Here is a 26,663-nt window from a genome sequence, read left to right as displayed (position 1 = left end):
ATAATCAAGGAGAGCTATTCCTGAGCGGTGAGCTCCCAGATTGCTCAGGTAGGCTGCTGCCCTCGGGATTATCCTGCTGTCAGGTTTTGGGGTACGAGGAGAGGTCTTGGAGAACCCACCATGGAAGGGCCTTTTGGCCGGTCTCCTGCACCTGGGGTGGGGATGGGGAGGCTGCACCGTGCTCCTTTCCCTAGCAAGGTTCCACCATGGGGTGCAAGTCACTAATGGGGCAGGACCGGAGTGCCCTGTATACCCCATTCTTGCCCCTGCAGAATCCGCCTTGACACTTCAATAAGCAGATAAGGATGTTCGGCATCATCCCTGCTGCTGCTTCTTAGTTCTTTCCTCATGCTCATAGCCCATGGGTGCTAAAAATGAAGCCAGACCAGGCTAGGGGGAGGAGGGATCTTCCCTGTGCTAATTTGATCTTGATTTGTTAAAGTGCAACTTCTGGGACTAATCATTAGAAACCGCTTTAGCAGACTCACTGTCTGCTTATTCCTCATTCTCTTTGCAAAAGATCAGTCTCGTTTTCAAATGCGATTGCTGCTCCTAAAAATCTCAGTTTTCACTAATCTCTTCCAAATAGCTGGCTTTCTGCCCAGTTCTTCATGCTTCCCTCGTGCTGTTTTCCTTGGTGAAAGAGGAGGCAGGGGCGGGTGCGGGAGGAGGCTGGCTTCAAAGCATCTGACACATCATGGTGTTGCGAGTCTAATGGGGCCAAGCTCGGTACGAGCCATCTCTTCTGACGAGCTTTTTGGGGTGCACCATGTGCATTTAGTAATGCAGCTGTTTCCAAGAGAGCAGTCACCTTCTGAAGCAATATTAAAGGCAATTCTTTTTCCCCCATACTTGCATACTGCAAACACTGTATGTAGGCAATGTTTTTCCGTACCCCCAGGGCACACTGCACCTAGGGAATTTGTACCATTTGCCTTTAGATACCTAAAAAATCCTACTTTTTCTGTGAGACAACCTGGAAAAAACCTCTTCCCTGGAGAGAAGAGGGATTTCACCCTTGTTGCCTAATTGGACTCTGTCCTGTAAAATGTTTCACACAAACAGAGCTGGTGCATCTCACAGCTGCCCAGGAAACTTTAAGCACTTAATTTAATGAAGAACATGAAGAATAGTTCATATCATGGATGTTCATGTCATGGATATATATGGGAAGATTGCTTGGAGCCCGGAGGGAGAGAAAACTCCAATTCCTTAAAATGAAGGAAGATGAAAACCTAAACAAAATGTTTTCTCCAGTAACCACATACTTGGGTTATTAGGGGTGAGAGGTGAATGCACTCATTTCCAAAGGCTGTTATCCACTGTCTGCATTGGGTTAACTGTTGTAGGACAGCCGTTGCAGGATGTGTCCAAGCGGCTTGATACACTCAAACAAGAAGGCTCATCGATTGGCACAAGATAAACAGGGTTTTGTTATCTCATTCATGGAAACAGTAACCAGGTTTCTGCGAAGGGCTGCAAGTGGGCGCTGGGCAGAGCAGGGTCCAATCTTTCCTCCACTGCAGGGACAGATGGACAGAGAGACGAAGTCTGAATGCCTTGGCTGGCCAGGAAATGATGCATAGAAGTGGTTGTAGGGAAGCAAGCACCATTGCAACGAGTTTGTTTCTCATTGATAAAGGAGTTGGTACTCAAAAAAGTGCATTTTGTTGTCTTGGCATTTTAGAGGTTTAATAGAAACCCAAAATAAATGATAGCATTTGCTGCAGAGAAGGAAAAATCAAATGCAACAATGCTCTGATTTAAAATCAGATTATTGCCTTCCATTCCTAATGACCCGGGCTTGTAGGTCTTGGGGCTGTAACAACAGCATTGTTAAAAATTTGGTCAGAAATGAGTGTGAAGTAGGAGATGTGCCTGAACAGTTTGCCCATCTGGAGATCCTAATTTTGACATAAACACCTTCTGAATAAAATGCATCACCCTCCTGTCTTTCTAAAATAGTTTTCATCATTATAGTCATTACTAGCAGCAATCAATCTAAGGGTCAAGCCCCTGGAAATGGTTGAATTCCAGAACAATTAACTCAGTTTCATGTTTTTGGTAAATAATGCTAAAAATTTTGTCTTAATTTACTGCAGGCATTCACACTTCCTAAGAGCAGCCATGAATGGGGAGTGTTCCTCCTGCCAGGGTAGATTTGCTAATTGATTAATGGCGCAGAGAACAAAGGAGGAGGAGGGAAATAATCTTGTTTCCTCAGTCCCGTGAAAGAGGCTCTCCTCCCTTGTGCTCACCAGAGTGGGGCTGACACCTGCAATAAGGGAAAATGTTTGCAATCCTTCTAAGATAAAGGATGTGAGGGTGCACTGGGTCAGCTCTGGGCAGATCCCAGCCCTAAAGGCACAGCATCGTGCAACCACAGCTCCTATGCTCCTCTCAAACTCTAAATCGGGATTGCTCAGTTCCTCTCTGCTGGAGTACACAGCTGTCTGGACATGCTGCTCTCAAATAGGCTAAGATCCGCAGGGTGCCTTACAAGAAGAGATCATCTGGTCTTACCAACTCAGGCATAAGTCCAAGAGAGATGTTGCTCCTGATATAAATGCATCAACCATGAGATGTGTTATTCTCACTCGTCACTACGGCTTGCTCTCTCTCCTCATCAAGAAGCCATCCGCTGGACTGAATGTTGCTGGAAATGATGTCAACGTTTGGGATGGATGTGGCACGCCTACTCAGATGACAGGTGTGGAGATGTGTGGCACCTAAGGCACCACAGGCAAATGCATTTGGAGCAGCCAGCCAAGCCATTCAGGAGCAAGGGAAAATGCTCTGAGACTGCTCATCTACCTAGGATGCTGCTTGAGATGGAACTGAGAACCTCAGCTGTTATGGAAACCCACTAAGGCTCAGGTGGTCACTTCCCAGCATGGTGAAGAGATGCGCCAGTGGCTCTGCTTGGAAACACTGCCTCGAGCCATGCTAAACCCAGCTCTGCAGCAGTCAGCAGGCATGAGAACTGTGAGCATCAGAGGGGTTCAGTGCTGCTCTTGACAAAGGCAAAGGTGCAGTGGGGTCATGGTTGGGTCCCTAGGCTCACTCTGTGCTTTCCCAGGTGTTAAAGAAGCCCTTCTGATCTGAACAACATGAAAAAAATCAAACGCACTTAAGTATGGGCTTGATTCTATGAAAGATAAACCAAAACAATAATCAGACTCCAGTTGCTGTGGAGAACATTCATTTTGCAATTAGAGATGGTAGAGAGCTATTGTTCAGTGCAGCCCAGCTCCCAGCACCTGCACAGTGGTAGTAATTAAAACACCAGAGATCATTGGAACAGGACAAAAACAGAGACAAAGCAACCCACAAACCCAAGAACAAATAGCTCCAAAATTTGTCATTAAGCAGATGTCCTCAAGCTGAGCACTACGTCTGCAGACCCGTGATGCTTGCATAGACTCAAAGCTCACCACTCAGTGCAACCTGAAACTGTAAGCTGTGAGTTCTAAAAATCCCCGTGCCAGCATGTGTGGCCCAATTCAGTTGCAGATTTCAGCTTTATGGTATTTATGGCCCAAAAAATAAACTTTAAAAAAAAAAAATCTTCAATTAGATATGATTTAAAACTGCAGTTCTGAATCAAAACATCTGAAGCCAGGGTTGTCTCCGCCCTGAACCTAGACACAGGTCTGAGCGCTCCCACGTTCCTGAGTTTTCAAAAACAGGCCACATCTGGTCCCATGTCTCATGTGTATCACGGGGTGCTGGGCATGGCTTGTACCAGACTCCTTTCCAGCTGACACGTGGTTAAGTAAGGGCAGGCACCCTGCACCCGTTTCCCTCCTAACACGCATGCACGTGTGTGCGGTCTCACTGGACAAAATCTGTTTGTGGGTTTAAATGCTGTTTATTTTCATGCACCAGGGGAGAGGGGGATATTTTTCCTTATTACACGGTCTGTAGTTGGTTTTATTTTTTCTTTTTTGTTTTTGTCTCAAACTGACTGACTTAGGAAGAACAATCCTTTTAGCTTTCTCAGGAGAGTGGACTTTCTCCTCCTAGCCATATTAATTTCTTTAATTTATCTTAAATTTGGTTGCAGTGAGCACCCCTAATTAACCTGATTTTTTGCTGATAATCACTCACAATGGAATCAAATCACAAATCCGGGGATGGATTGACCGGCACACAGAAAGAAGCTGCCCTCCGTGCATTAATTCAGCGAACGGGATATAATTTGATCCAGGTAGGAACTCACAGTCACATCCTTTCATATGCAGTGTCTGGTTTCATCATGAAGCACCGGGGGCTCGCGCAGTGAATCTGCACACGTGAAGCATTCCTTGCTTCTTCCTCTGCCTCTGGTTTTCTCTAATACACATATTGCACAGAGCCGTGTATAATAGGGGCTGTCTTTTACACAGCAGCGTTGGATTCCTCCTGATAAACTATGGTAGGGGTGAAATAACAATGGAGCACAGCTATATTTTGGGAGTGGTTAGTATAGCTGTCTACATGCTGTGGCTGGAGTGTCAGTGGAGCAAAGCAAACCCGCTAAGCAAAGATTCAGGAGAATGTGGGCCCAGATTTGGTCATGGTAAGTCCGGCAGTGTGAGCTCCAGATCTACCTTTGCATGCATAAAAGTACAGGTGCCTTACCTGCCCAAAGCCAAAGGTTTGCACTCAGTATCACCTTCAGGGTCTCCAAGCACAAACCCTCCTCTGGTTATAACACACGGAGAATGGGCAGGTCCTTCAAAATCATTTCAAGAAGTCTTCCTTAGTCAGCATGACCAAAACGAACTCATTTTTTCAAAAGCATTTGGTAGTAATACGACTGACCTTGCATCCTGGAAGAAGTAACTGAAAATGGCAAATTTTAGGCTGGTGGTTGCCATGAACTTGGCCTCGCTTTGCATAGCACTAGAGGGCACAAAAGCCCAAAGCAAAAGCTGAGACTACTGGGAAAAAGCATTTTCATATAACCCTTCATCCTATGCATGCCCCAAGACCAGGCTGACAGCTGGGATTGCTGCACTCAAGGAGTCTTTTGGTCATACAGGAGAAGATAAGTAGCATCTCTCTGTATTAGATTTCCTGTGATTTTCTTTATCCCGGTTTTCAGACTTTCATACAGTTACATCTGGCAATAGCTCATTCCAAAACCACAGATTCCTGCCTACTCACCCACTCAGAGCCTTCTTTCTTCCTACCTCTTCCCTTTCTTTCAAACTTAACATTTTCCCTTTTTCGTTCCACACCCCCTCCTCCCCCCCACCCTCCAAATTTCTGCTTCTCTTTGGGCATTTGTTTCCAGCCTAGCTATCGTTGTAGTCAAATACCTTCTTCCTCAATACATCCCAGGGTCCCATATCTTCACAGAGGGAACAGTGAAATTCTCCTTTCCTTCCAAGACCTCATCAAGATGAGTTTGGTGAGATGCTGCCCTTGAAGCCACAAATGAATCCACTCTGGACTGAGAATAGACTTTTTTTTTCTCTCTTAGCATATAAGCTCCCACATGTTTTGACAAAATGAAAAATGTTAACCGTTTGTCTCTCACTCAGCTTAAAACAGGATGCTAAAATTACACAGCCCTTTTCAGGTTGTTACTGATGAGATGAGTATTTATCTAGATGACCAAGGGCTTCTTCCTGCCAATCTGTCAGTGAAGAGCACAGACAAGCCATAACAAAATATACAACCATCACTTCTAACGAATGGCTCAAGAGACAGAACATCCCGTGCCAGCACTGTGCTCAGTTCAGTAAACTGAGTTCAGAGAAATAGCCATAAACATCATGATCTTCTCATTAGTTTTGCTTTGAAAATTTATTTGTAATTTCAAATAGCTCCATCAATATGCTGGACCTATTTGCAAAACAGGAATGAGCGTGGATAATTTAGGGCTGGTTATAGGCTTAGGAAAACTGAAATTGATTGTGGTATATTCTTATTTTCCTCCAAGAACCCCCTGATTGCTGTAAGCTTAAGTCCTTCATGCTTTCTTTCTAAGTCATCTGTTCAGGGATTCCCTTTCCAAGGAATAAACCAGGGTGGGAAATGACTATAGAAATGTGAGGAGACAAAAAGAGGAGAATGACCAGAGTGCCAGCCCTCCAGGCACAAGGCATCAATGCAGGAGAAGGAGAGCAGGAGTGGGAAGGAGAGAAGGGGAGAAGATAGGAGGAAGGAGGGAAAAGAAAGAAAGGAATGGAGAAAAAGGGACAGAAAGAAGGAGAAAGGAAGTGTAGGAATGAAGGAAAAGAGGAGAACAAGAAGTACAGGAAAAGTGGTTTAAAATAGGAGAGGATAACAGAGAGAGACTAGCCTAGGACAAACGTAGGCTAAGTGGAAATATGGGTTTGTCATCCCTTCGGGTATTTTTGGGTGCCAAGACCATGCTCCTTGCACAAAGAAATTCCTGGCTAGCCAAGGTGTCTCCTCTGCCCCAACATTGTCCAAGAAGGTGTTTGTCTCCACTTCAGACATCTGAGTTGTGACAACAATCTCTCACTCAAGGTACTGATGCATGTTTCTTAGAAAAACTCAGATAGGTACAAATCAGATCCTTCACCAGCACAGTAACTTGGATACTCTGGGCACAGATTCGACAGTGGGACAGCCAATGCACACTTGTGTTCCCTTTTCTTGAGTCCATAAAGGTTGCTTCCTTGAGAGGAAGGAGGGTGTTTGCCTCAAGCACTCTGGTAACTGGAGCGTGCCACAAATTTCATTCCTCATAAGGGGTTGATCATATCCATGTTTGAAGTCTGCATTTAAACAATTCTTTTTCTTTTTTCCATGGTAGGAGAATGGGCAGAGGAAATACGGTGGCCCACCCCCTGGCTGGGATGGCCCTCCGCCAGAGAGGGGGTGTGAGATCTTCATTGGGAAACTACCTCGAGACCTTTTTGAGGATGAACTTATACCCCTGTGTGAAAAAGTAAGACTTTGTGGCAGATAGTTACTGAGCAGAGACTACAGATGCTCAGCTCTGCCTTTCCAGCCTCAACTAGAAGTGATCTGTCCTAGCCTGCCCTTGGTTTAGTGGCAGCCCTTCTAACCTCCTGCCACAGTGCCTTCTTACCATGACCAGGGCTGATCTAGCAGTAGATCTGGTCCTGCTTAGAGTATGAGGGCAGGTTGTTCCCCCTAGATTTGTTTTCAGCTGTATAGAACATGCCTCCATCCACCTAGGAAATGGACACACCTATCCAACTGCTGCACACAAACCTGAACAGGTGATACCATTCAGATGCCAATGGCCATGCAATCCTATTGCTGCACCTCAGCCTTCCAGTTTCCAAGCCCTTTTTTCCCCTGATTTCTCTAGCTGTATCGCAAAACTAGAGCACAGACTCCTCGATGGGGAAAGAACAGAAATCCTGGGGCTGCTGGAGTCAGTGCCAAACTCCTTCTAAACTCCTCCCTCCCACAACTCTTCTCACTTATGCACTTTCTGCCTTTATTTGTGAACTTTTCCATTTATCATAAAAAGGCAAGAAAGTAGAATTGTTACTCATTATATTAATCATTCATTATTATATAGATGATTATATGTAGACAGAAGTATCCAAAGAGTTCTGGCAAGATACAGTCAAGGAAGTATCTAGTCTTGTTGAAACACCTCCCACCTTTCTGGCAAACACCTCTTTAGGAATGACTTTTCTTCTGATTTGCAGATTGGCAAAATCTATGAAATGAGAATGATGATGGACTTCAATGGCAACAATAGAGGCTATGCATTTGTAACCTTCTCGAATAAACAGGAGGCAAGGAATGCAATAAAGCAACTCAATAACTATGAAATTAGGTAAGCGTGGCAAACACTTTCACGTCAACTTTAAATCATATTTTGTCCCTACAGTCTAAAGGAAGCTTCTTCAGATACTTAAACTTTGTAGGAAGTTACTGTTAATTTGTCTGTACAGTCATTGCTTTATGCTGTAGTCCAAAGGCAGTACACAGCACTCAATCTCAGGATCTTTTGCAGGAAACTTCCTCCTTACAGATAACTAAATAAAAATTCTACTAAAACACTGGAAAAAAATACTTTGCTTTGGATCAAATTAACAGACATTGAACCATCGTTGTTATGTTTCCTTCTGGGCTTTTTGCTGATATATTCCTATCCACAGTGTCTCACGTGAGCTATACTGCAGATATAACCAGAGGAGACTAGAGCAATTACAAAAAAAAACAAAACCAAAATATGATAAAAACCAATTGACAAAAAAGTGGCATTTCCTAACAGGTGAAAACAGAAAAATCCCTCTTGATTGTGACTAAAAATGGGGAACAAAACACACAGAAATCAACAACATATGGCTCTATCAATATGTTTTGTTTTGATTTCATCCCCAGTTAATTTTTTTTTCCAGTTCAAAGTGGGATGAGTAGATGTCTCTGCTTAGAAGCATTTGGAGATCAACCAATTTTAAGGCTCTCATTTTATTTGTTCTAAATTATGATTGTGTTTACTTTACTTGCAGCCCGTAAGGATGAGCGAGTTGCAAGGCACAAAAGGGAGTATGAAAATAAGGTTTTTATCAGAGGCTGGAGGGTCTTAAATATCAGACTTCAGCCACCTTCTACCTCCTCCTCTTATTCTGCTTGTTCCAAAGACGCTTCTAAAGAAGTCAAATTCAAAGTTTTTAACTTCTCAAGACCTACAGGAGGTACTTAGAGCACAAAATGGAGAGCAAAGGGCCCATAAGGAAATTTTTCCTTGCCAGGTCTGCACAGCAATGGGCATCAGTAAACTCTGAAATAGCTGTGTCCTCATCAGAAGGGATTTTCTTTCTCCCCAAATCCCAGCTGTGAGGCTCACTAGGAAGCTATGAATCACTGGTGGCCATAACAAATCCTGGCTTACACTGTTGGCAAATCAAGAGTCCCTGCAATGTCCTAGTTGGTCTGTGTAATTGCCTGGTAGTGGCTGTTTTTGGAATTAGTAGAAGGGAGAATCCCAGGAGTCATATGGAAAATTTTCTCAGGTTTCTTCTTGATCTCAATTCCCTGCTTTCCTTTGATGTCAAATCTAGCAGAGCCTTCACTTTAGATCTAACCCCTTGCATTGAGCAAGACCACCTGAACTTCCGACCCAAACACCTTGTGTTTTGGGACAATAAGATTTTTTTATCCCTCTCTCCAAGTGCTCCTGATTAGCCATCAATGTCATTTATCCACAGGAATGGGCGTCTCCTCGGAGTCTGTGCCAGTGTGGACAACTGCCGTCTGTTTGTGGGGGGGATCCCCAAAACGAAGAAAAGAGAGGAAATTTTAGCAGAGATGAAGAAAGTCACAGACGGAGTCGTGGATGTCATTGTCTACCCTAGTGCAGCTGATAAGACCAAAAACCGGGGTTTTGCCTTTGTGGAATATGAAAGCCACCGGGCAGCAGCGATGGCCAGGCGAAAATTGCTCCCAGGTTTGTACAGGATGGTGAGGGTGGTAGGGGCAGCTTCAGCTTAGCAGATGCACGTGTACACCTTGCAGTACAGAAATCTCCAACTATGCATACAAGGAAGACAAACGCTGCTTGGTTTCTCATCTTGGTTGCCAATGATTCACTTTAAGCAAGGAGGGACCCCAGCATGCCAGGCTGGCAGCTGGAGATGCCCTGACTCTCGGGTGTAGTGCAGGGGACTCTGCAGACCCTGATTTCCTGCCATGCTCGTTAGCCAGGCACCTCATTTAGGAACCTGAAATGGTTAAACTATAGCTAGATGATCTAGCTGTATGTATCCATACAGCCCTGTTATAGGATATATATTATCTTGTGTTTACCTTGGTTTCCAAATAAAACATCTCTGATCACTTGGGAAGGATCTAGAAACATATTCAGCTTTGACAGTGTACTGAGGATGCTCCTGAAAACAAATATTTTCCATCTGGGAAAGAAAACTCGAAGAGGAATTGCTCTAGAATATAAATAATATTCATAATAATACTACAGTCATTTAGTGCTTGGGGTCATTGTGAAGCAGAGAGAGGATTGATAGGTGATAAACAAAGGAAACACTAATTGCATTTGCATTGATTTCACCATGTTGGTTTTTTTCCTCACACTTTTGGTTGCTCAACAGCTCTGGTACTGCTTTGTCAAAGTCAGCTCACATGCTGATGAAAGAATTAAATCTTCTGCTTTGTAGACATTGCCCTTCTCTCATCACGCTCACCAATCTTTCATTCGTTCTATTTGATGGTCCATTAATATAATGTCATTTCAGTCATCTTGTTGTCAAAAATGAGCAGATTGAGTGTAGTATGTATCTTAGTATTAGCTATAGAGGGATACCTCACACTGACTCTTCTTCTTGTATTCTGGGCTTTCTGCATCAGTTTAGCATGCTCCTAGTTAGAAGAATGCTTTCTCTTAGTTTTTACTTCAGCACAGCTTTTTCATGGATTCTATACTGAGAAGGAAGGAAAGAGCAAACACAGGCACCTCCACCGATGGCAGCCTTGAGGGAGCAAAACATTTGAAATCCTGAGCAGAGACAGTGAAACAGATGGGAACGAGCATGTAGCCCTGAATAGTACAATGTGCTAGTGATTTCCAATTTAGGGACATCTTGGTAAACAGTCTGTGGAATTTCAAAGACCTGAAGCAGGAGCCAGAGTCTTCTGATGTTGCAAACATATGGGAGGAACTTGAAAAAGGTTTCAAACCAGGACTGAATGTGTCTCCAGCTGATGCATTGGATGAATGTGAAAAAGAATATAATTATCAAGTTACTTCTCTGACTTTGAAACTCTCTTCCTTCTGAGGGAGCATGTAGAAGAGGTAGAAAAGCTCAAGAAGTAAAATGCTATTTATGAAAACCTTGTCTCCTGGTTGAATGTGAAGATGGGAAAAGGCTGGATTTTAACAAGCTGGTAGTGCAGGAACCAAGCGTACCTCCTTGCTACGAATCAGCCAGGTCATTATTTTTTGGCCACTGAGCTGAAAATGGCAATATAGAAAAAGGAGCATGGCCTGGATGGGACTTTAAGCAACCTGATCTAGTGGGAGGTGTCTCTTGCCTGTAGCAAGGGATTGGAACTAAATGATCTTAAAGGTCCCTTCCAATCCATTCCATTCTATGATTTTATTTTAGCTGGCTGCTATTAGCTGCCATCTTTTTCAGCCCAAGCCAGACTGAGACTGAACAAAAAGCTGAATGTCAATCCAGTGGTGCTCACAAGCCTTCCTAGCAAGGAGCAGACCCTTCACATTTTCTTTATTCAACTTTTTTAGTGCTTTTACAGAGAAAAAAAAATAGGTCTCCACATTCTACCTCTTCCCTCCAATCTTCCTGTATTTTGGAGGTCCCATCCCATCTTAGGTATATTATCCAAGTGGAGACACCATTTTTAAGATCTCTCCAAAAAATGCTTAGTGAGAGTTTCACTTTCCCTCTGCAAGCTTCTCCTAAGTTTTAGTATGCTTTTAGGCCTTGGAGGACCCAAGCTTCCCACCATAAAGATAAGAGAAGAAAAAGAAAACCACAGACAGGCCTGGTTACTCTTTTAAGGAAACGTTCAAAAGAGACAAGACATTTCATTGTTTTGGTGGGAATATCCAGCACTGACCATGTTTCCAAGTCAGAGAATGGTCCCTACTGTGCATCCAAAGCCATGTTTGCTGGGCTGATGAAAACTGTGGGAGAAAAAGCAGGTCACCAAGGACACAAATGTACAGCTCTGGGTGTTGAGGAGTGGCCATATTTCAGCCACTCTTGAAGAAGAGCAGGAAGGTCTCCTTGCAGGAGACAGAAAGGACTGGGAAGTAATGCTCATTGCAGCATCACACGGCTTTGAGGCGAAGCTGTAGCCATCAGTTTTCATTATGTATTAAATATCATGAATTGGCTAATCAATTACTTAATGGGTTAGGTAACTCAATGCAAATGATGATGGACCTCAATGTGATAACACAATGACAACATCGTTGTTAATTATCCCTTCATTTGCTCTTTTTATTTGCTGCCCCTCAACAGCTCAGTCGCCTGCATATAAAACCCATATGCTTCTCCTCCACACCCTCATTATTTTTTGTTTCCTCTCTTTCTACTGCTTCTGCTGCAACCTTACCCAATTGTACTGGCCAGTGCAACTTCAAATACTTGTGCATGGGGACACCTTTTACTATTTCACTTCATCCACTGGGACTTCTAGATGCCTTTTCAGTTATCTAGGAAATTCAAAATTCGCAGCCAACGGGCATCTTAGTAGAGAAGTATATTCATTAAAATATTTTCCTTTAGAAAGCGTTTCAGGGAATGCGGATGCTAGCAAGTCATGCCGTATTTTCACTTCTAAAATTCCGGCTGCTGCATTTCTGCACCATCTAAGGCATTAGTGGGAGTACATTGAAAGTGTGACCATCTGTTTTTGGAAATGAGTTAACTGAAAGGCAGTACTTTGTGCTAGAAAGACTTCTTTCAGTTCCTTTTGTAGAATTGTCCCACTCTACTGTTCACACTGCATATGAACTAGCCTGTGAGCAGAAGTGAGAGGAACGAAGTCTGGCACTGATGATGTCAATCCCTTTAAAGGAAGGATTCAACTGTGGGGACACCCTATTGCTGTTGACTGGGCAGAACCAGAAGTGGAGGTGGATGAAGACACTATGTCATCAGTAAAAATTCTCTATGTGAGGAACCTCATGCTCTCAACCACTGAAGAGACCATAGAAAAGGAGTTCAACAACATCAAACAAGGTAGGAACTCACTGACATGGTAGCCTTTAAGTAAGTACAGCTACTGCAAATGGAAATAATATTTCATTCATAAAATGCCAAAAGAAGAGACAAAAATAACAGTTTTTCCACTGTAAAATGTTTGTGTGTAATGCCACAAAAATTGTCCTTAGGCTGAATGCTCCTATCCAACATGCACATCATGTCATTCCACTAAGGGCTGCTAAATTTTCAGCTACCAACACTATCAACCTTTTTATGACAACTGGCAATTGGAAGAGATCCAAAGTGATGCATGGGGATACCCATGTCATAAAAATGATTTTGAGTCATTTGTGTCTTCCTTTAAATGAGAGTTAGTAAAACAACTGGGTAGTTCCAGCTTCCTTCATCTACAGAAAGGAATGATGACAGAAATAGCAGCTGTGATTTAAAACAACTGCTATGCATCTAATCTATCTAAATGCTGAATTCTGTTGTTTTTGTATCAAAAAATATTCTCCCATAAAGTTGTGAGTAACCAAGAGGGACTTTTTATAAGGGCAGGTAGCAACAGGACAAGGGGAAAGGGTTTTAAACTGGAAGAGGACAGATTTAGACTAGATGTTAGGAAGAAATTCTTTCCTGTGAGGGTGGTGAGACATGGGAACAGGTTGCCCAGAGAAGCTGTGGATGCCCCTTCCATGGAACCATTCAAGGCCAGGCTAGATGGGGCTGTGAGCAACCTGGTCTAGAGGGAGATGCCCCTGCCTATAGCAGGGGGTTGGAACGAGATGATCTTAAAGGTCACTTACAACACAAACCATTCTATGATTTAATGCAGGAAATGAGGTATTCCTTCATGGCATATATTATATATATGTTATATGTACACACACACACCCCAATATATACACACATATACACACACATTTATATATACACACACACACATAGACACACACGCTGTTAGGTTGAGATTTTCAAAAATCAAGTCATTCTGGGGGGGGGGAATAAAAATCCTACTGGCTTTCAAATGAGATTCTACTTATGAGTTACTGCAGCTTTAGAAAATTCCACCCAAAAACAACAAAGTAAAAATAACACATTTCTGCAGCATTCCAAGCCACACAGTCCATTAGGCATTAGTAACTTACGCTTGGCAATGTGAAATTGCCTTTCATCTCATTCCTGCTAACTTCCTTCTATTAATTTTTAAAAATACACTTCAGAGCTTTTTTTTTCTTCTCTAACTTTTCATTCCTGCTCTATAAATTATCCTTTTTTTTTAAGTAGGCTGCAATGCAAAGTCATTAAGAGATCTCTTTGAGTCTTTTCTGTCCTTCTAATGATACCAGCTAATACCCGAAGCAACCACTAAGTTGTTCCCCCCCAAGTTAAATGTCATCCCATCCTCTTAACTATATTCTCCTTTATTTATTCAGTTATGTTTCTGATCACTGAACTGCTTACACTCCCCAGAAAAACAATTGTATCTATTTGAAACTTCGGTGACAGTCATCTGCTCTGCTCTTAAGAGAAATAATCTAGTGGTATAGATTGGCTTGCTTAGCAATAGGGATTAGTACAACAGTTTAAGAACCAACATATTAGTTTAGCAAAAAGAACGAGTGATGGTTCTAAAACTTCCCATTTCAGCTTTAATGGGTTAATAATCTTGTTTTTCTCACTAATTTTGCACTGGGGACATAATAGAATAATTTTATGTTTTCCCTCAATGATTTTGCCTCACAAGGAGCACAAGAGTCAAAACAGAATACTTTTATCTTTTGTACCCAGTAGGTGCAGATTCCACATATACCATTTTAAAAGTTGCTCACCATGGCCTAATAAGCAATGGAAATTTTCCAAACTGGGGAAAAGGCAGTTTAAGGCCTCAGTGATGAAGCTGATGGTGGAAAATGGAGAAGTTGGTGGGCACTCAGCCACCCTAGATACCACTGAGCATGCTCAAAGCAACATTAGCATGTATCTATGAGTCCTTGAAAAGTAATTAATATGCATGCCAACATACTGCATATGTATGTCTTAACTGTTCAAATGTAGGACCTGAACTCTGAAACAGCATGCTTGCTAGTCAAGTTGTCTGGTATGTATCGTGAGGAATAAAGGAATGCCACTTTCTAATACCACGTTGGAGTTAGAGAGTCTTCCTCCTGGATTTTAAATGACAGTAGTACAACAGAGCACTTGCTTCTCCTTTAGTTTGCCTTTTTGTCACTTAGTTATTTTACTTCTCATGCAGGAAACTATTTTTTTAAGGACAGTTTCACTTGTGGATGCAACCAGCTCTTAAAGCTGTGCCATGCTTTCAAAGAGAAATAGCATACCTAAGAGAAGTAAAACCTGAGCTTTGAGGAGAACAGACAGTTTAAACTATGGTGAGAATACGATCAAACAAGTCAGCAAGAGGCTGCAGTGATTCACCTCCTGCTTTGGTTATCTGCCCTGTTTGCTTTGTCCCACTTCAGTACCACTCAACTGAGGTATACATTTGATCCAGGGAATTTAGGCACTGTTTGGACAACAACAAGCTATCCAATCAGAAGATATGACCCAGAGATCCCCAGTGCAGAGCAGTTATCACCTCACCACACATACCGCCAGGAACACTACTTAACGCATCCCAAGTTGTAATATCATCTAAATACTACCCCTTAAATCTGCTAATTCCAGAGCTGAAGGGCTTTTGTAGAAATAGGCATCAGTGAAAAGCCCTGCCCTCATTCCCAAGAGATCTCAGCAAAAAAAATCCCCTTCCCTGGAAAATTTTCCCTTCAGTTAAATGGGCTCCAGCCCTCGCAGCTGAAGTGGGGTGATGCTAAAAGCAGGGTTCGATAATGCAGCATGTTCACAAGGAGGGGAAGGGGGATTTTCAAAACCCAGAGCGTTAATTAAAACCTAGACTTGTAAACAAGGCATCAGCATACAATGCCTGTAATTTCGGGCTTAGAAAATAACCATTTGATCCCAGGGGGACACAAAGGGCTGCTTACCATCTCAGTGCCATTTTGCAGATGTGCAGGCTGCTCTGGCTGTGGGCTGGGACAGGCTTCATTTAGCCCCCTGGAGCTCCTAATGCTTCCCTCTAAACTCCAAAGAAATATTTTTTCTTCTGCAGTTATGTAAGTAAGTGCTTTCTTGCAGCAATAACATATTTCCCTGTGCACCGGTTCAATTTAAAAGGGAAGAAACCAATAGAAGAGTCATTCTGCATCCATTAGCTGTATTTCCAAGATATGTTTGGGTATGTATGTACATACTAAGTGCGTGTGAAAACAGAGAGGGTGATCACACAGTTCTGTTACTTCTAGCTAACCGGGTCTCGGGTGCCTTCGCTCAGCCCTTCAGGTCCTGGAAATCTGTTACAGAAGGGAGACATAACACCAAAGACAGCCTCGGAGCATTTTGGATAAGAGCAAACCACTCCAGTTTAATGGCGATCTTGATGTTGTCTGAACAAAAAATGTTTCTATTTTACTTGAAATAATACAGCCATTGTCTTCATTTTTCCATGGTATATACATTGTAAGAGGTATGAAGAAACCATACCTTTCACTCTTCCACTTAGCTTTTTCTCTCCAAGGGCTCATAGCCCAATACAGTTGCTCATTCTGATCTATACTTTCCAACAAACACCTATTTTCAACTGATATTCCAATGTTTTCCATAGGTGCAGTAGAGAGAGTAAAGAAAATCAGAGACTATGCCTTTGTGCACTTTAACAAAAGAGAAGATGCAGTCCATGCTATGAAAGCCTTGAATGGGAAGGTAAAGCTGGTGTAAATGCGACTTTGTGGGACTTATTTGCACAATAATACATATAATGCAGCTAAAACAAAACTGCCTGGCTTATTAGCTACAAAAACATCCTGAAGGTCCTGGCTTTTTTCAGTCCACAGGTTGATTTTATCAGGAAAAAAAACATAACAAAACAGTGCCAAAATGAGATCTAGAAAAAGAAAGGTTTTGAGTTCCTTCTGCTTGTGCTCTCATACTTAGTTCACGTTCGCCAACAGAAACAGTGGAAGGGAAGCATGTGAATGGCAAAGAGGGACAAACAAGGTCAACTTTAAACATCTGCTCCAAATTTGGAGGCAGACTTGCAAGGAGCTTCCTATACTTAGTACCTTTTTGCACTGCATGCAATTCACGGTGCTGTAATGCAAGAGTTTTTCCCCAAAGAGGTGTTAACTCTGTTCCTATTTTTAGTGCTACTGCTGTGCCCCATAGGAGGGCATATAATCTAGCTGATCTACATACTGCTTTGGAGGGAAGGGAAACTTTTCAAACGGTTTCACAACTTTGCTAATTCCGTTAATTAGCCCCTATCAGCTGGTGTCAGGGCTGTATGCTCTCTACAGGTTGAATATTCACTTACCCAATGCCTTCTTCCACCCACGGGAGGGAAATTTGTTCTGGTTTAGGTGGTTTTCTCTATTTTCCCATTCTATTAGTAAACCACATGGGGCAGCTGCCTTCTTAGGACAATCCTCTTGTGTTTTGGAGACTGCCTCACTCTTGCAATTCCTCTGGTGTGCAGGTGCTGGACGGGTCCCCCATTGAGGTGACATTAGCCAAACCCGTTGACAAGGACAGCTATGTTCGATATACCCGGGGCACAGGCGGCAGAGGAGCTGTGCTGCAGGGAGAATATACCTATGCCTTTGGCCATGTCTACGACCCTGCTGCTACCTACTTGGGTGCCCCAGTGTTCTACGCACCCCAAGCCTATGCAGCCATACCCAACTTCCACTTCCCAGCCACCAAGGGCCTCGGCAGCAGGAGTATCATCCGGCCCCCATCCATCAGAGGTAAATCCAATCTTGACAATACTCAGCTTCGGCAAACTAACTCTTCCTGCATTTGGGGGATATTCCCTTGTTCAGTTCTGGGCTTTGACCTTGGCCTGAATCCTGCATCCCTTTGAGAGGGGGATAGAAAAGAGTTTGTAGTCACTGTCCTTCCCAAAAGGCATGGTCATATTCCAGCAGACTAATCAGGGCATGAAAAAATAACCATTCCCCAGAGCAAGCTTGAAACAGCTTCCAGATCTCTCTCCTTCCAGGGTAAATAAAGTGAGAATCCTCCTGGTTTTGCCCCAACAGAGAAAACCAAATAAGACGATTTTCCTTGCCCCTCAAAGCCAACTCCCTCAACCGGCCACAGGCAGTGCCCTTTCTGGAGGATCCCCTTTACTTTGAAACACGCAAGGAAATTTTTTTTACCAGTCCTAGTGTTTCCTGACCCAAAACTGCAGCGTTTCCCAGGGAGTTTAAAACTGATGAAGCAGTGTGAGGAACCAGAACAGAAAACAAGCCATTAATACTGTGCTTCAGGTTACATGATTTTTTTAAGGCAATTATAACAAGCCTTTACAAAAATTATTATCTGATAATTTTATCTAACAATATTTTAATTATCTAATAATAAGTAGCCCATGAAAATGGAATATTTATGAAAGTAGCTGAGGGTCTGCCTTTGAACCCAGGTGATGCCATACGGAACCAAAGCAAATCCCCACACTCGGGCACCCCCAACCTCTGGTACATGCAGAATTAAGGTTGGGTGCTACCAAAAAAACAACAACCAAAAAAAAAAAACACATGCCCTTTGATATATCTTCCAAAGACAATGCCAGTGGCAGCAACCTTGAGTCTTCAGCTCCATAGCCAAACAGATCTCAGTGTGGCTAAGATGCCAACCCACCAGCCCTCTCTTGCCTTTTGTTCTCCCCAGACTCCCTAGCAGGGTTCCTTAAACAAAAAATGTAATGGGGGTTGAATAATGGGCTTTGTTCCACATAAGGGAGGAGTTGTCAAATATCTGAGTTCCTCAAGAAACTGAATTTACATTGGTGGGTGGTGAGCAATACTTAACTCTTGATTACAAATCTGGTTAGAAAAGCATCACAAAATAAAAACTGACTTGTGCATGAGCTGGGTGGAAAGTTGCACCTCCCCTTGGCTGCTTAGGGCAGAGGAGATGGAACTGGGTCAAGAGGAAGCAGGGTTCCCTCAGCACTTCACACCTCCACCCATTCCAGATCCAAAAGAAGCAACAGTGATGCCGAGCCACATCAATAGGTTGCTGTGGGCACCTGCCTACCTCCTTCCCAAACTCCAGCTTCCCAAGCCAAAAGTTAGTGAGCCTAACTTTTCCATTGCAGGGACAATCAGGGTAACTTTTCCGATGATTTGATTCAGTTTAATGCCTTCTTACATTCCTAGAAATTTACATGAATGTACCTGTAGGGGCTGCGGGAGTTAGAGGACTGGGAGGTCGCGGCTATCTGGTGTACACGGGCCTGGGGCGTGGATACCAGCTCAAAGGAGAAAAGAGGGGAGAGGATAAACTCTACGACCTCTTGCCAGGAATGGAGCTCACGCCGATGAACCACGTCACACTAAAACCACAAGGTGTCAAACTTGCTCCTCAGGTATGTGCAGGAAAGGTAGGCCAGGGAACTTAGCCTAAGTTGCTACCAGAAAAACAGCCCCTGCTTGAATTTGCACTGGTGATTGAAATCTACATCCATTCATAAATCTTTAAATACATGAAACAAGGATAATAGCACTATTTGCATCCTGCAGTGTGCATTTGCCTTGCTGGAGGACACTTCCCACTCTCCCATGGGTACATGGTGAAATCCAATTATGATTCTCCATCCTTAAAAACACTGTGGAGTAAAGAAATTCTCACCTAAAAAGGACATAATAAATAAAATGTGTCACCTGGGACTTCAACACAGAATGATTTCACACAGAAAAATAATAGCATCTTTGCTGGAAAAAAAAAACAATCATCTGTTTTCCAAACTGGCCCTGGCATTGCACAGAGCTCTGCTGCCACAGTGCTATTACTCCAATGCAGTACTAAGAAGGAAAAATAATGGAGTACATTATCATGGTGCCTACATGCACATAAGCTCATGCTATCTCCCGTGACATGGCAGGAGAGCAGGGCTTGACTGACGCTGAGAGACAAAATCCCAAGTCATAGATGTGTGTCCCAAGAGCAACCATGGGACAAGAGCCAGCCGAATGCTGCAGCTCAGGGTGCATGAGGAGCCTTTGGCATGGTTGTATGCAGTGGCAATGGGATCCAGGCTGCCAGCTAGGGGTGGAGCAGAACAAACCCAGAACAAGGTCCTGAGGCTTTACACTTCTCTTACAGCAAGCTCCCCTCCCCTTGAATCATCCAAGAAGTAAGCTGCACCCTGGATATGAACATTTATCTCTGTCTGATAACATTTAAACTGCCACAGCATCCCCTTTAACAAATGTCTATGAAACAACCTCTTCTCCTTTAGAAACCTGCAGAAGGAATTTTTCCTCCCCCTGCAAAGTTTCACTGTTCCTTACTACAAGTTACCAATATATAAGAGGGGTGAAATAGCCTGACCACTGGTGCACTGCCTTAGAGCAGGTGCAAATCAGCATTTTTGCTCTTCCAACCCACGATGAACCCCTCCACTGCCAGGTCAGTGTGTGCCAGACAACACAGAAACAGCATGGGCCACTCACAACACCAATTTTGGGGGGCATGTTTTGCCAACAAGCTGAGTTCCCTAATTGCTTCGCTACTGCCATTTCACAACAGCACATCCCACTCAATCACAGCTTATTTCAAGACAGCCTCATTCATACCTATCAGCTGGACCCTGATGCATAGCTAGGATGCTCCATGTTTACAAATCCATCTCCATCACTGAGAATTTACACGCTGATGTAACATGGCAAAAAACAACATCCATACAGAGACTTTGGGACAGCAGGGAACAATTGTCACTGCAGCCAAGAAATCTGATGAACTAGCTTGGGTACATGCATAGAGCAGCAAACTTCAGAGCTATAGCTACAAGACGTAAAGCAGTGTTAACGTTTACATTTTACACGCAGTTTTTAAATGAGGTGTGCTGCAGAAAGGCTTAGACTGTAGATACTGAGGGTCTCCAGTCCAACCCAGTTCTCAGCTTCATGCTTGGGGACATTTCTGTTTCAATAGACAATCAGAACTTCTGATCTTCTGTCCTGCCTTGGGGTGCAAAATTGCCTTCCTGTGACATTGAGATACAGATCCTTCCAGCACTGAAAAATGGCTGGGGAGACCCCACCTTCTGCTCAAGTAGGAAAAGCCCCAAGACCCAGCAACTCCTCAGCTGAGCATTGAGCCTGGAGGAGTTATCCCCACAGCTGGTGGGGAGCACAGAAGCATGGCATAGCATCAGACCCAAATGGGACAGAAAGCCTGTGGGTTAAAAATAAGAATACAAAGCAGAACCAAGAGCTTTTCCAGAGAGCGATTCCCAATTACTGTGGAATAAGCTGTGCTAAGTCCAAGGGCAATGCGATTCAGCATTTCTCTTTCAAACGAGGAGCAGAAATAGTCTACTGAAGCCTGAATAATTAATTGGATGGAAACACAGCCTTTTCTTCTTTCTTTACACTGTACCCATTGAGGGAGGGAGGCACCAGAGCAGTGAAGATAAATGCAACTGTGGTACTTTTAGAGCATTAAAAGACATGCATAGATGGAGCTTCTGGGGAGAATTCAGAGAGAACTGTGCAGATAATAGGAATAACAGAATGAAATGGCTAATCAGCAAAATGACTTCCAACTTAATGGGGTAACAGTTAGCTTCTAGAATGGAGGCATTTTTAAGGTATAAAATGTTTAGATGAATCTTGTATTTCAAGGTGAGCTGTAATATCCTATCTGCTGTTTATTTTTACATTGAGACCTGAGGGAACTGCCTCTGCACCCTGGAAAGCCCTCTGTCAGTGGGGAGGTTGAGCAGTGCAGGGGCTGGAGCTGGGGCAGGAGGCTACACACAGCAATTAACCTGAGCAAATCCCTTCTTCCTCTTAGATCTTGGAAGAAATCTGCCAGAAAAATAATTGGGGACAGCCTGTTTACCAGCTCCACTCTGCAATTGGCCAAGACCAAAGACAGCTCTTCCTGTACAAAATCACCATCCCTGCCCTCGCCAGCCAGAACCCCACCATGTATGTAACTATCTGAGCTTCCTGAATTTTTTAAAAGCACATTTAACATAACATCTGTCTGCAAAATGCAATGGAACAAGTCTCTATTTCCAGGATTATTTTGTGGTTTTTTTAGATATTAGGAAAAAAATATCCATAAGCTAAAGAAAAACAAACAAAAACCCAATAACGATTTCTGCCATGCTTAGTAGGCTTTTTATGGTGGTTCAAGAATTACAGAAAGCTAGAAATTAACAGGCAGAGGGGTGCATATTAGAAGGAAAATGAAACATAAAATAGTCCACAAAGGAAAAAGAAAACAGCTGGTAGGAACATGATGCTAATTAGGCTCCAAACACAATCCTAAGCACTTCTGATGTGAAATATTGTTTGTGGTATGTTCTAATGAGAACAAAAGACTGCAGCAGGGTTTCTTTGGGGCTGAAAATAGACAACACGCTCTGAAAATATGTTGTGATCAAAATCAACACGGGACTGATAATCTCAGTGAATAAGCCGGGCTGCTACAAGGAGAGAGGTAGTGCTAACACATCAGTACGATAACACAATGTTTCTATTTGATGCGTGGTATCATGCCAACTACAGTTGGATTAAAATATTATGCAGGAAAGGCCTAGAGAGGAAAAAAAGCAAGCTAATAGGTTGTTATGTTCACAGCCATCCCTTCACACCTCCCAAGCTCAGCGCCTATATCGATGAAGCCAAAACCTACGCTGCAGAGTACACCCTGCAGACACTGGGGATTCCCACTGAAGGAGCAGAGGTACCTCCTGCAGCACCAGCTTTTCCAGGTATATGTATGTCTGTATAGCAGAGGTCTCCTACAGTGTTAGTTTTCCTACGTTATTCCTTATACGTGTCAGGAATTAACACGCTCACGGCTGCTGAGGACAGAACTGGCCACACTCCAGTTTGCAGATGCCTCCCTTCAGTGGGAGCACCAAGAAGGACGCAGGACCAGATATTTTCCACATCTGTGATGTATCACCTCTGTGGACCTGATGGCTATGCCCAAGCCAGTGCCACTCTAGTTGACTGATTCATGGTCAGTCATCCTCCCCTAGCACTCCTGCTCCCTTCGAATCAACACACCGAGTTTCACTTGCCAAAAAAAAAAATGGCACGTCTGTGAAAGCCAGACCTGATCCCATCTCTCTCCCACCTCTACAGGGAGGTTTATTTTTTCCAGTTTGGAAGTTTGTTCCCATCAACTCTTGTAACAACCCAAAAGAGCTTGGAAAATCATGAAAAACAAGCCAGGAACAGGAATCCAGTTTGCAGGCATTGCACTGTGCTCCCCAGCATAATGGATATTCTGATGTAGTGGGAATAGCATTTGCCAAGCTGCACATGAGGAATGCATTAGTCAGTACTACTGAATTGTTTGGAGTGTCTCAAGGATAGATTAAAAAAAAATCTATCCGTCTTCCTGCCACAGGAGTCCACAAAAGCCACAGAAAAATCAATTTGTCTGGGTTTGTGTAAGCTTCCGCAGTGTGGAAACCAAATGGGCTCTTTATTGAATCCAGTCCCCACTTACTGCTTAATTATAATCTCTCATTTTTCTTTCATCCACCCTTATTTATTTGTCTTGGAAACTCAACAAATAGACACACATTAATATTTCTGCCAGCAGCACACACCGGTGCTTGGCCTACACTCACTGGAGCCCCACACAGCTCAGGCCATGCCCAGGTAGCAGCTCATTTTTCTTAGGATTGTGCCAAACACATTTTTAACAACATATTTCTTAATTCCTAACCAAATTGCACCTCACTTTGCTGATGGAAAGAAAATACTTTAAGCGACCACAACATTCAAATCTTCATGAATCCTTCATGCTTCCCCCTAAGGTACCACCTTCAATAAGGCAACATACTCCTGGCATTGTCCAGTATCTTCATTTCCTGCCCCAAGAAAACTGCAGATTTGATTGACCTTGAGTCAATCCCAGTGGGCTGGTCAGAGATTTTGGATCCTGGGAGGTGTAGTCTGGTAGCCGAGCCAACAGGCACTCCAGTTACTCTGCCCACTTTGGGGCTTCATCTCAGTTCTTTATTCACTCATAGCAAAATACTGTGGTCTGGTTGACGAGTTACTATATATACACTCTGCTTTCAGACAAAGCATCCCCAAATGATGTTTGTTTTTCCAGTGGTTCACTTTAAATCTGCAAAGCTAACATTTTCCCATAGAAAATTTCAAAGCATTGAATCCATGTTTGCCATTAGAAACTGATAGGAAAAAAAAAAATCCAGTTTGCTAAATATTTTCTCCCTTATAATGCATAAAGCATTTCCCCTCCTCTCTAACATGGCTGTCCCAAATTGCATGCATTTTGACCACAAAGGATGTCAGAGCCACATTTTTCCCCAGCTGTACCAATACCTTCCCTATGAAAGATAACCAAGTTTTCACTGCAGTGCTTCATTTCCTTTGTCACGTGTGGGAAGCTGTTTACAGAACACCTGTCTTCCCTTTAGTAAGTTGTTTCCTACATGATTCCTACTGACAACAGCCTTCCCACCCAAAAAAAAACCAACAAAAAAAAAACAGTGGTAGATTTTTAATGCCTTTTGATGAATCCACCCTTCTTCTCTGCTTCCCCTTGCAGGATACACCATCGCTAATGCTGCAACAACAGTCACAGCCACTCAGCTCAAACAGGCAGTGACGATGGGACAAGATTTGGCCACATATGCAGCATATGAAGCCTACCCTGCCTTCGCAGTTGCTGCACGCAGTGATGGCTACGGAGCATTTTAGCCCCGTCTTTCTGAGTTTGCTTAAATTAGACACGGGTAGGAAAATTCTCAGTCTGGTAATTCTTACACCCTCGTGATTTTAATCTAATCTCACACCTGAAGTTAATTTTTAGTCAGAGTCTCTTTCTGTTAGCTCTTTAGTTTCATAGTAGGACATTAAGGGAAAAAGGAAAATTAAAAAAAATTACTCAAAAATCAGATTTCACATTAGAAAGCAAAATCTCAGCCCAGGAAACCAGTGGTTCTCAGGTGTGTGTATGTATATGCGTATATACACATATGAATATAAACACCATTGTGTGTGTGTTTACAAGCCACAAACCATACTGAAATAAGCACCTCCAACCTTTCCCCTGAAGGTTTTGATGTGGGGCCGGGGAAGGAGAGGGTGTCCCAGCAATCCCCAGTACACAGCAAGACTATCCTCTGTTCACCCCAAGCCATCAGCCAGGCATACCCCATAATTTCTCCAACCAGGCAGAAAACAGCCAAAGGAAAAAGCCATTGATCATAAATGTGGCTGCCCAGACTTACAGGCTTCTTTGTACTCTCCTTAACGTTAATCTGATTTTAACCAAGAAGAAAGCATTCAGGAGAGATTTGTCTCTGGCTTTGCTACTTCCCAGCTGTACCTACAATCACAAAACCACAAATAATGGCTTTTTTCTCCCTCCCACCTCCTACCCAGTGACATATTCAGTGAAAAACAGGAACACTTTTTCAACTATTACAGCTGAGGACCAGAGAAGTGCTATTTATTCAGGCCAATTCTCTACTTAATTAGACCACGAGAGCTCAGCCATTGCCTGGTAATAAGAGGCAATGCTACACAAATAAAATGATACGCAAGCAACTACTCCAACAGGGTAGAAAGAGCCCTGTCTGGATGGTAACACTGCTTTATGCATTAAAGCAAGGCTACTGTGACTCCTGCAAAAGTTAATTTAGCAGAATGGTCTTCACTGGGGCAACTCACATCTGTCAGCAGTGCACTTTGTGTTCTGGTAAGTGGTGTGTCCATACACCTTGGGGATGCTGAGAGTTCCCTCTGGTTTATGGCAGGAGGGAATTGTCGCTTTGTTTTAGTCACAGGAAGAAGTAGTAACAATGCCTTAAGATACAGGATAATGCTGATATTAGATAACTACGGTGCATGCTTTAATCCTCCAGTCCATGCATGCTAAGACAACTTGAAACAGCTCAGCCTAGCATGCTAACCTGGAGAATATATGACCCGAAAGGCTGAATCCCTGACTGGTTCTACCATGCCACTACTTCACCTCTATATTTCCCTCCTTTGGAGGGTGAACCCAAATTTCTTAGCCAAAATCATAATAGCAGAAGTCATCCAGGATGGGCTGGCTTTGCCCATCAGTTCCAACTGATCTGACCTCAAATTTACCATCCAGTCTAAATGAGGTACTATGGCACCATGCGAGTGGTTCTGTCATTCAAAATGGAGCTTTTCCCACATCCCTATAGCTGTACCAGCCTCAGTGGTCTGGGGCAAAGTGCTGGTGAGCAGGTACCAAGTGTTTTGCGTTCTCATACTTGGGCTGACTTGATTTTGCTTAGGAATGGAACAAAAACATGTAAACTGTATAGTTTTGTGGCACTATGAGACTATTTCTATTTATAAAGTAGCTCATTAGGATGGTCCAAAAGGTATTACAGCCCTCTGTGGTTACTGTTCAGCACACTTTGATTTGCAGAAAATGACAGTCCTGTTCACAGAGGCTGAAATAACCAAGAGTGTTACTGGTACTGTGGCTTTACTTTCTCTTCTCTCTGTTTTGTGTTTGAGAAAACTGCCAATGAATAATATATCCACGTGTCTCTCTAAGAAAAAAAATACTGAAATTGGCAGAAAACATTTCTTGCTTTCCTTGTTCAGTAACTTTAATCTGCTTTTTCAGTTATTTATATAAGTTCAGAAAGATGTCAAAGAAAAGGACAAGAAACAGTATTAAAGTGTGTGCATGAAGCACTTATTTTTGTACACTTAGTACAATATTTGTATAGAGTTTTAACACTGTGAAGTGTAGAAAAGTCACATTATCCATTTACTGGAGGACAATCATGTATGTTCAAAGACAATGAAGTGAAAATAGCATCTCAATCATCCATTATGAGGAAGTGATAACCGGAATTAAATTCTGTGAAGCAAATCTGTAATTCTAGAGTAATCAAAGGGCATTAACTGGACTTTGAAATCTCATTAAAACTTCTAAAGCCAA

At 43.0% G+C, this 26,663-nt stretch overlaps 1 protein-coding gene across 5 annotated transcripts; it reads left to right on the top strand.

Moving 5' to 3' along the window:
- A1CF (APOBEC1 complementation factor) lies at positions 1-26,663 on the top strand. Of its 5 annotated transcripts, XM_040702871.2 has the most exons (13): positions 1-48; positions 2,632-2,985; positions 4,067-4,210; positions 6,776-6,910; positions 7,650-7,780; positions 9,159-9,397; positions 12,510-12,674; positions 16,327-16,424; positions 17,197-17,467; positions 18,884-19,092; positions 21,525-21,661; positions 22,319-22,452; positions 24,276-26,663. In XM_040702871.2, the coding sequence occupies exons 3-13, from the start codon at positions 4,112-4,114 to the stop codon at positions 24,425-24,427; spliced, it is 1,770 nt and encodes a 589-aa protein (XP_040558805.1). In that variant the 5' UTR covers positions 1-48; positions 2,632-2,985; positions 4,067-4,111; the 3' UTR covers positions 24,428-26,663. The 5 variants fall into 5 exon arrangements, with proteins under 5 accessions (XP_040558805.1, XP_046799227.1, XP_003641506.1 ...); XM_046943271.1 differs by lacking the exon at positions 2,632-2,985 and having other exon boundaries at positions 19,028-19,092; XM_003641458.6 differs by lacking the exon at positions 2,632-2,985 and having other exon boundaries at positions 18,908-19,092.

The sequence above is a fragment of the Gallus gallus genome, chromosome 6, assembly GCF_016699485.2.
Source record: "Gallus gallus isolate bGalGal1 chromosome 6, bGalGal1.mat.broiler.GRCg7b, whole genome shotgun sequence".
NCBI lineage: Eukaryota > Metazoa > Chordata > Aves > Galliformes > Phasianidae > Gallus > Gallus gallus.
Note: the sequence above shows the minus strand (reverse complement) of the source record. Positions and strands in the feature narration are given on the sequence as shown.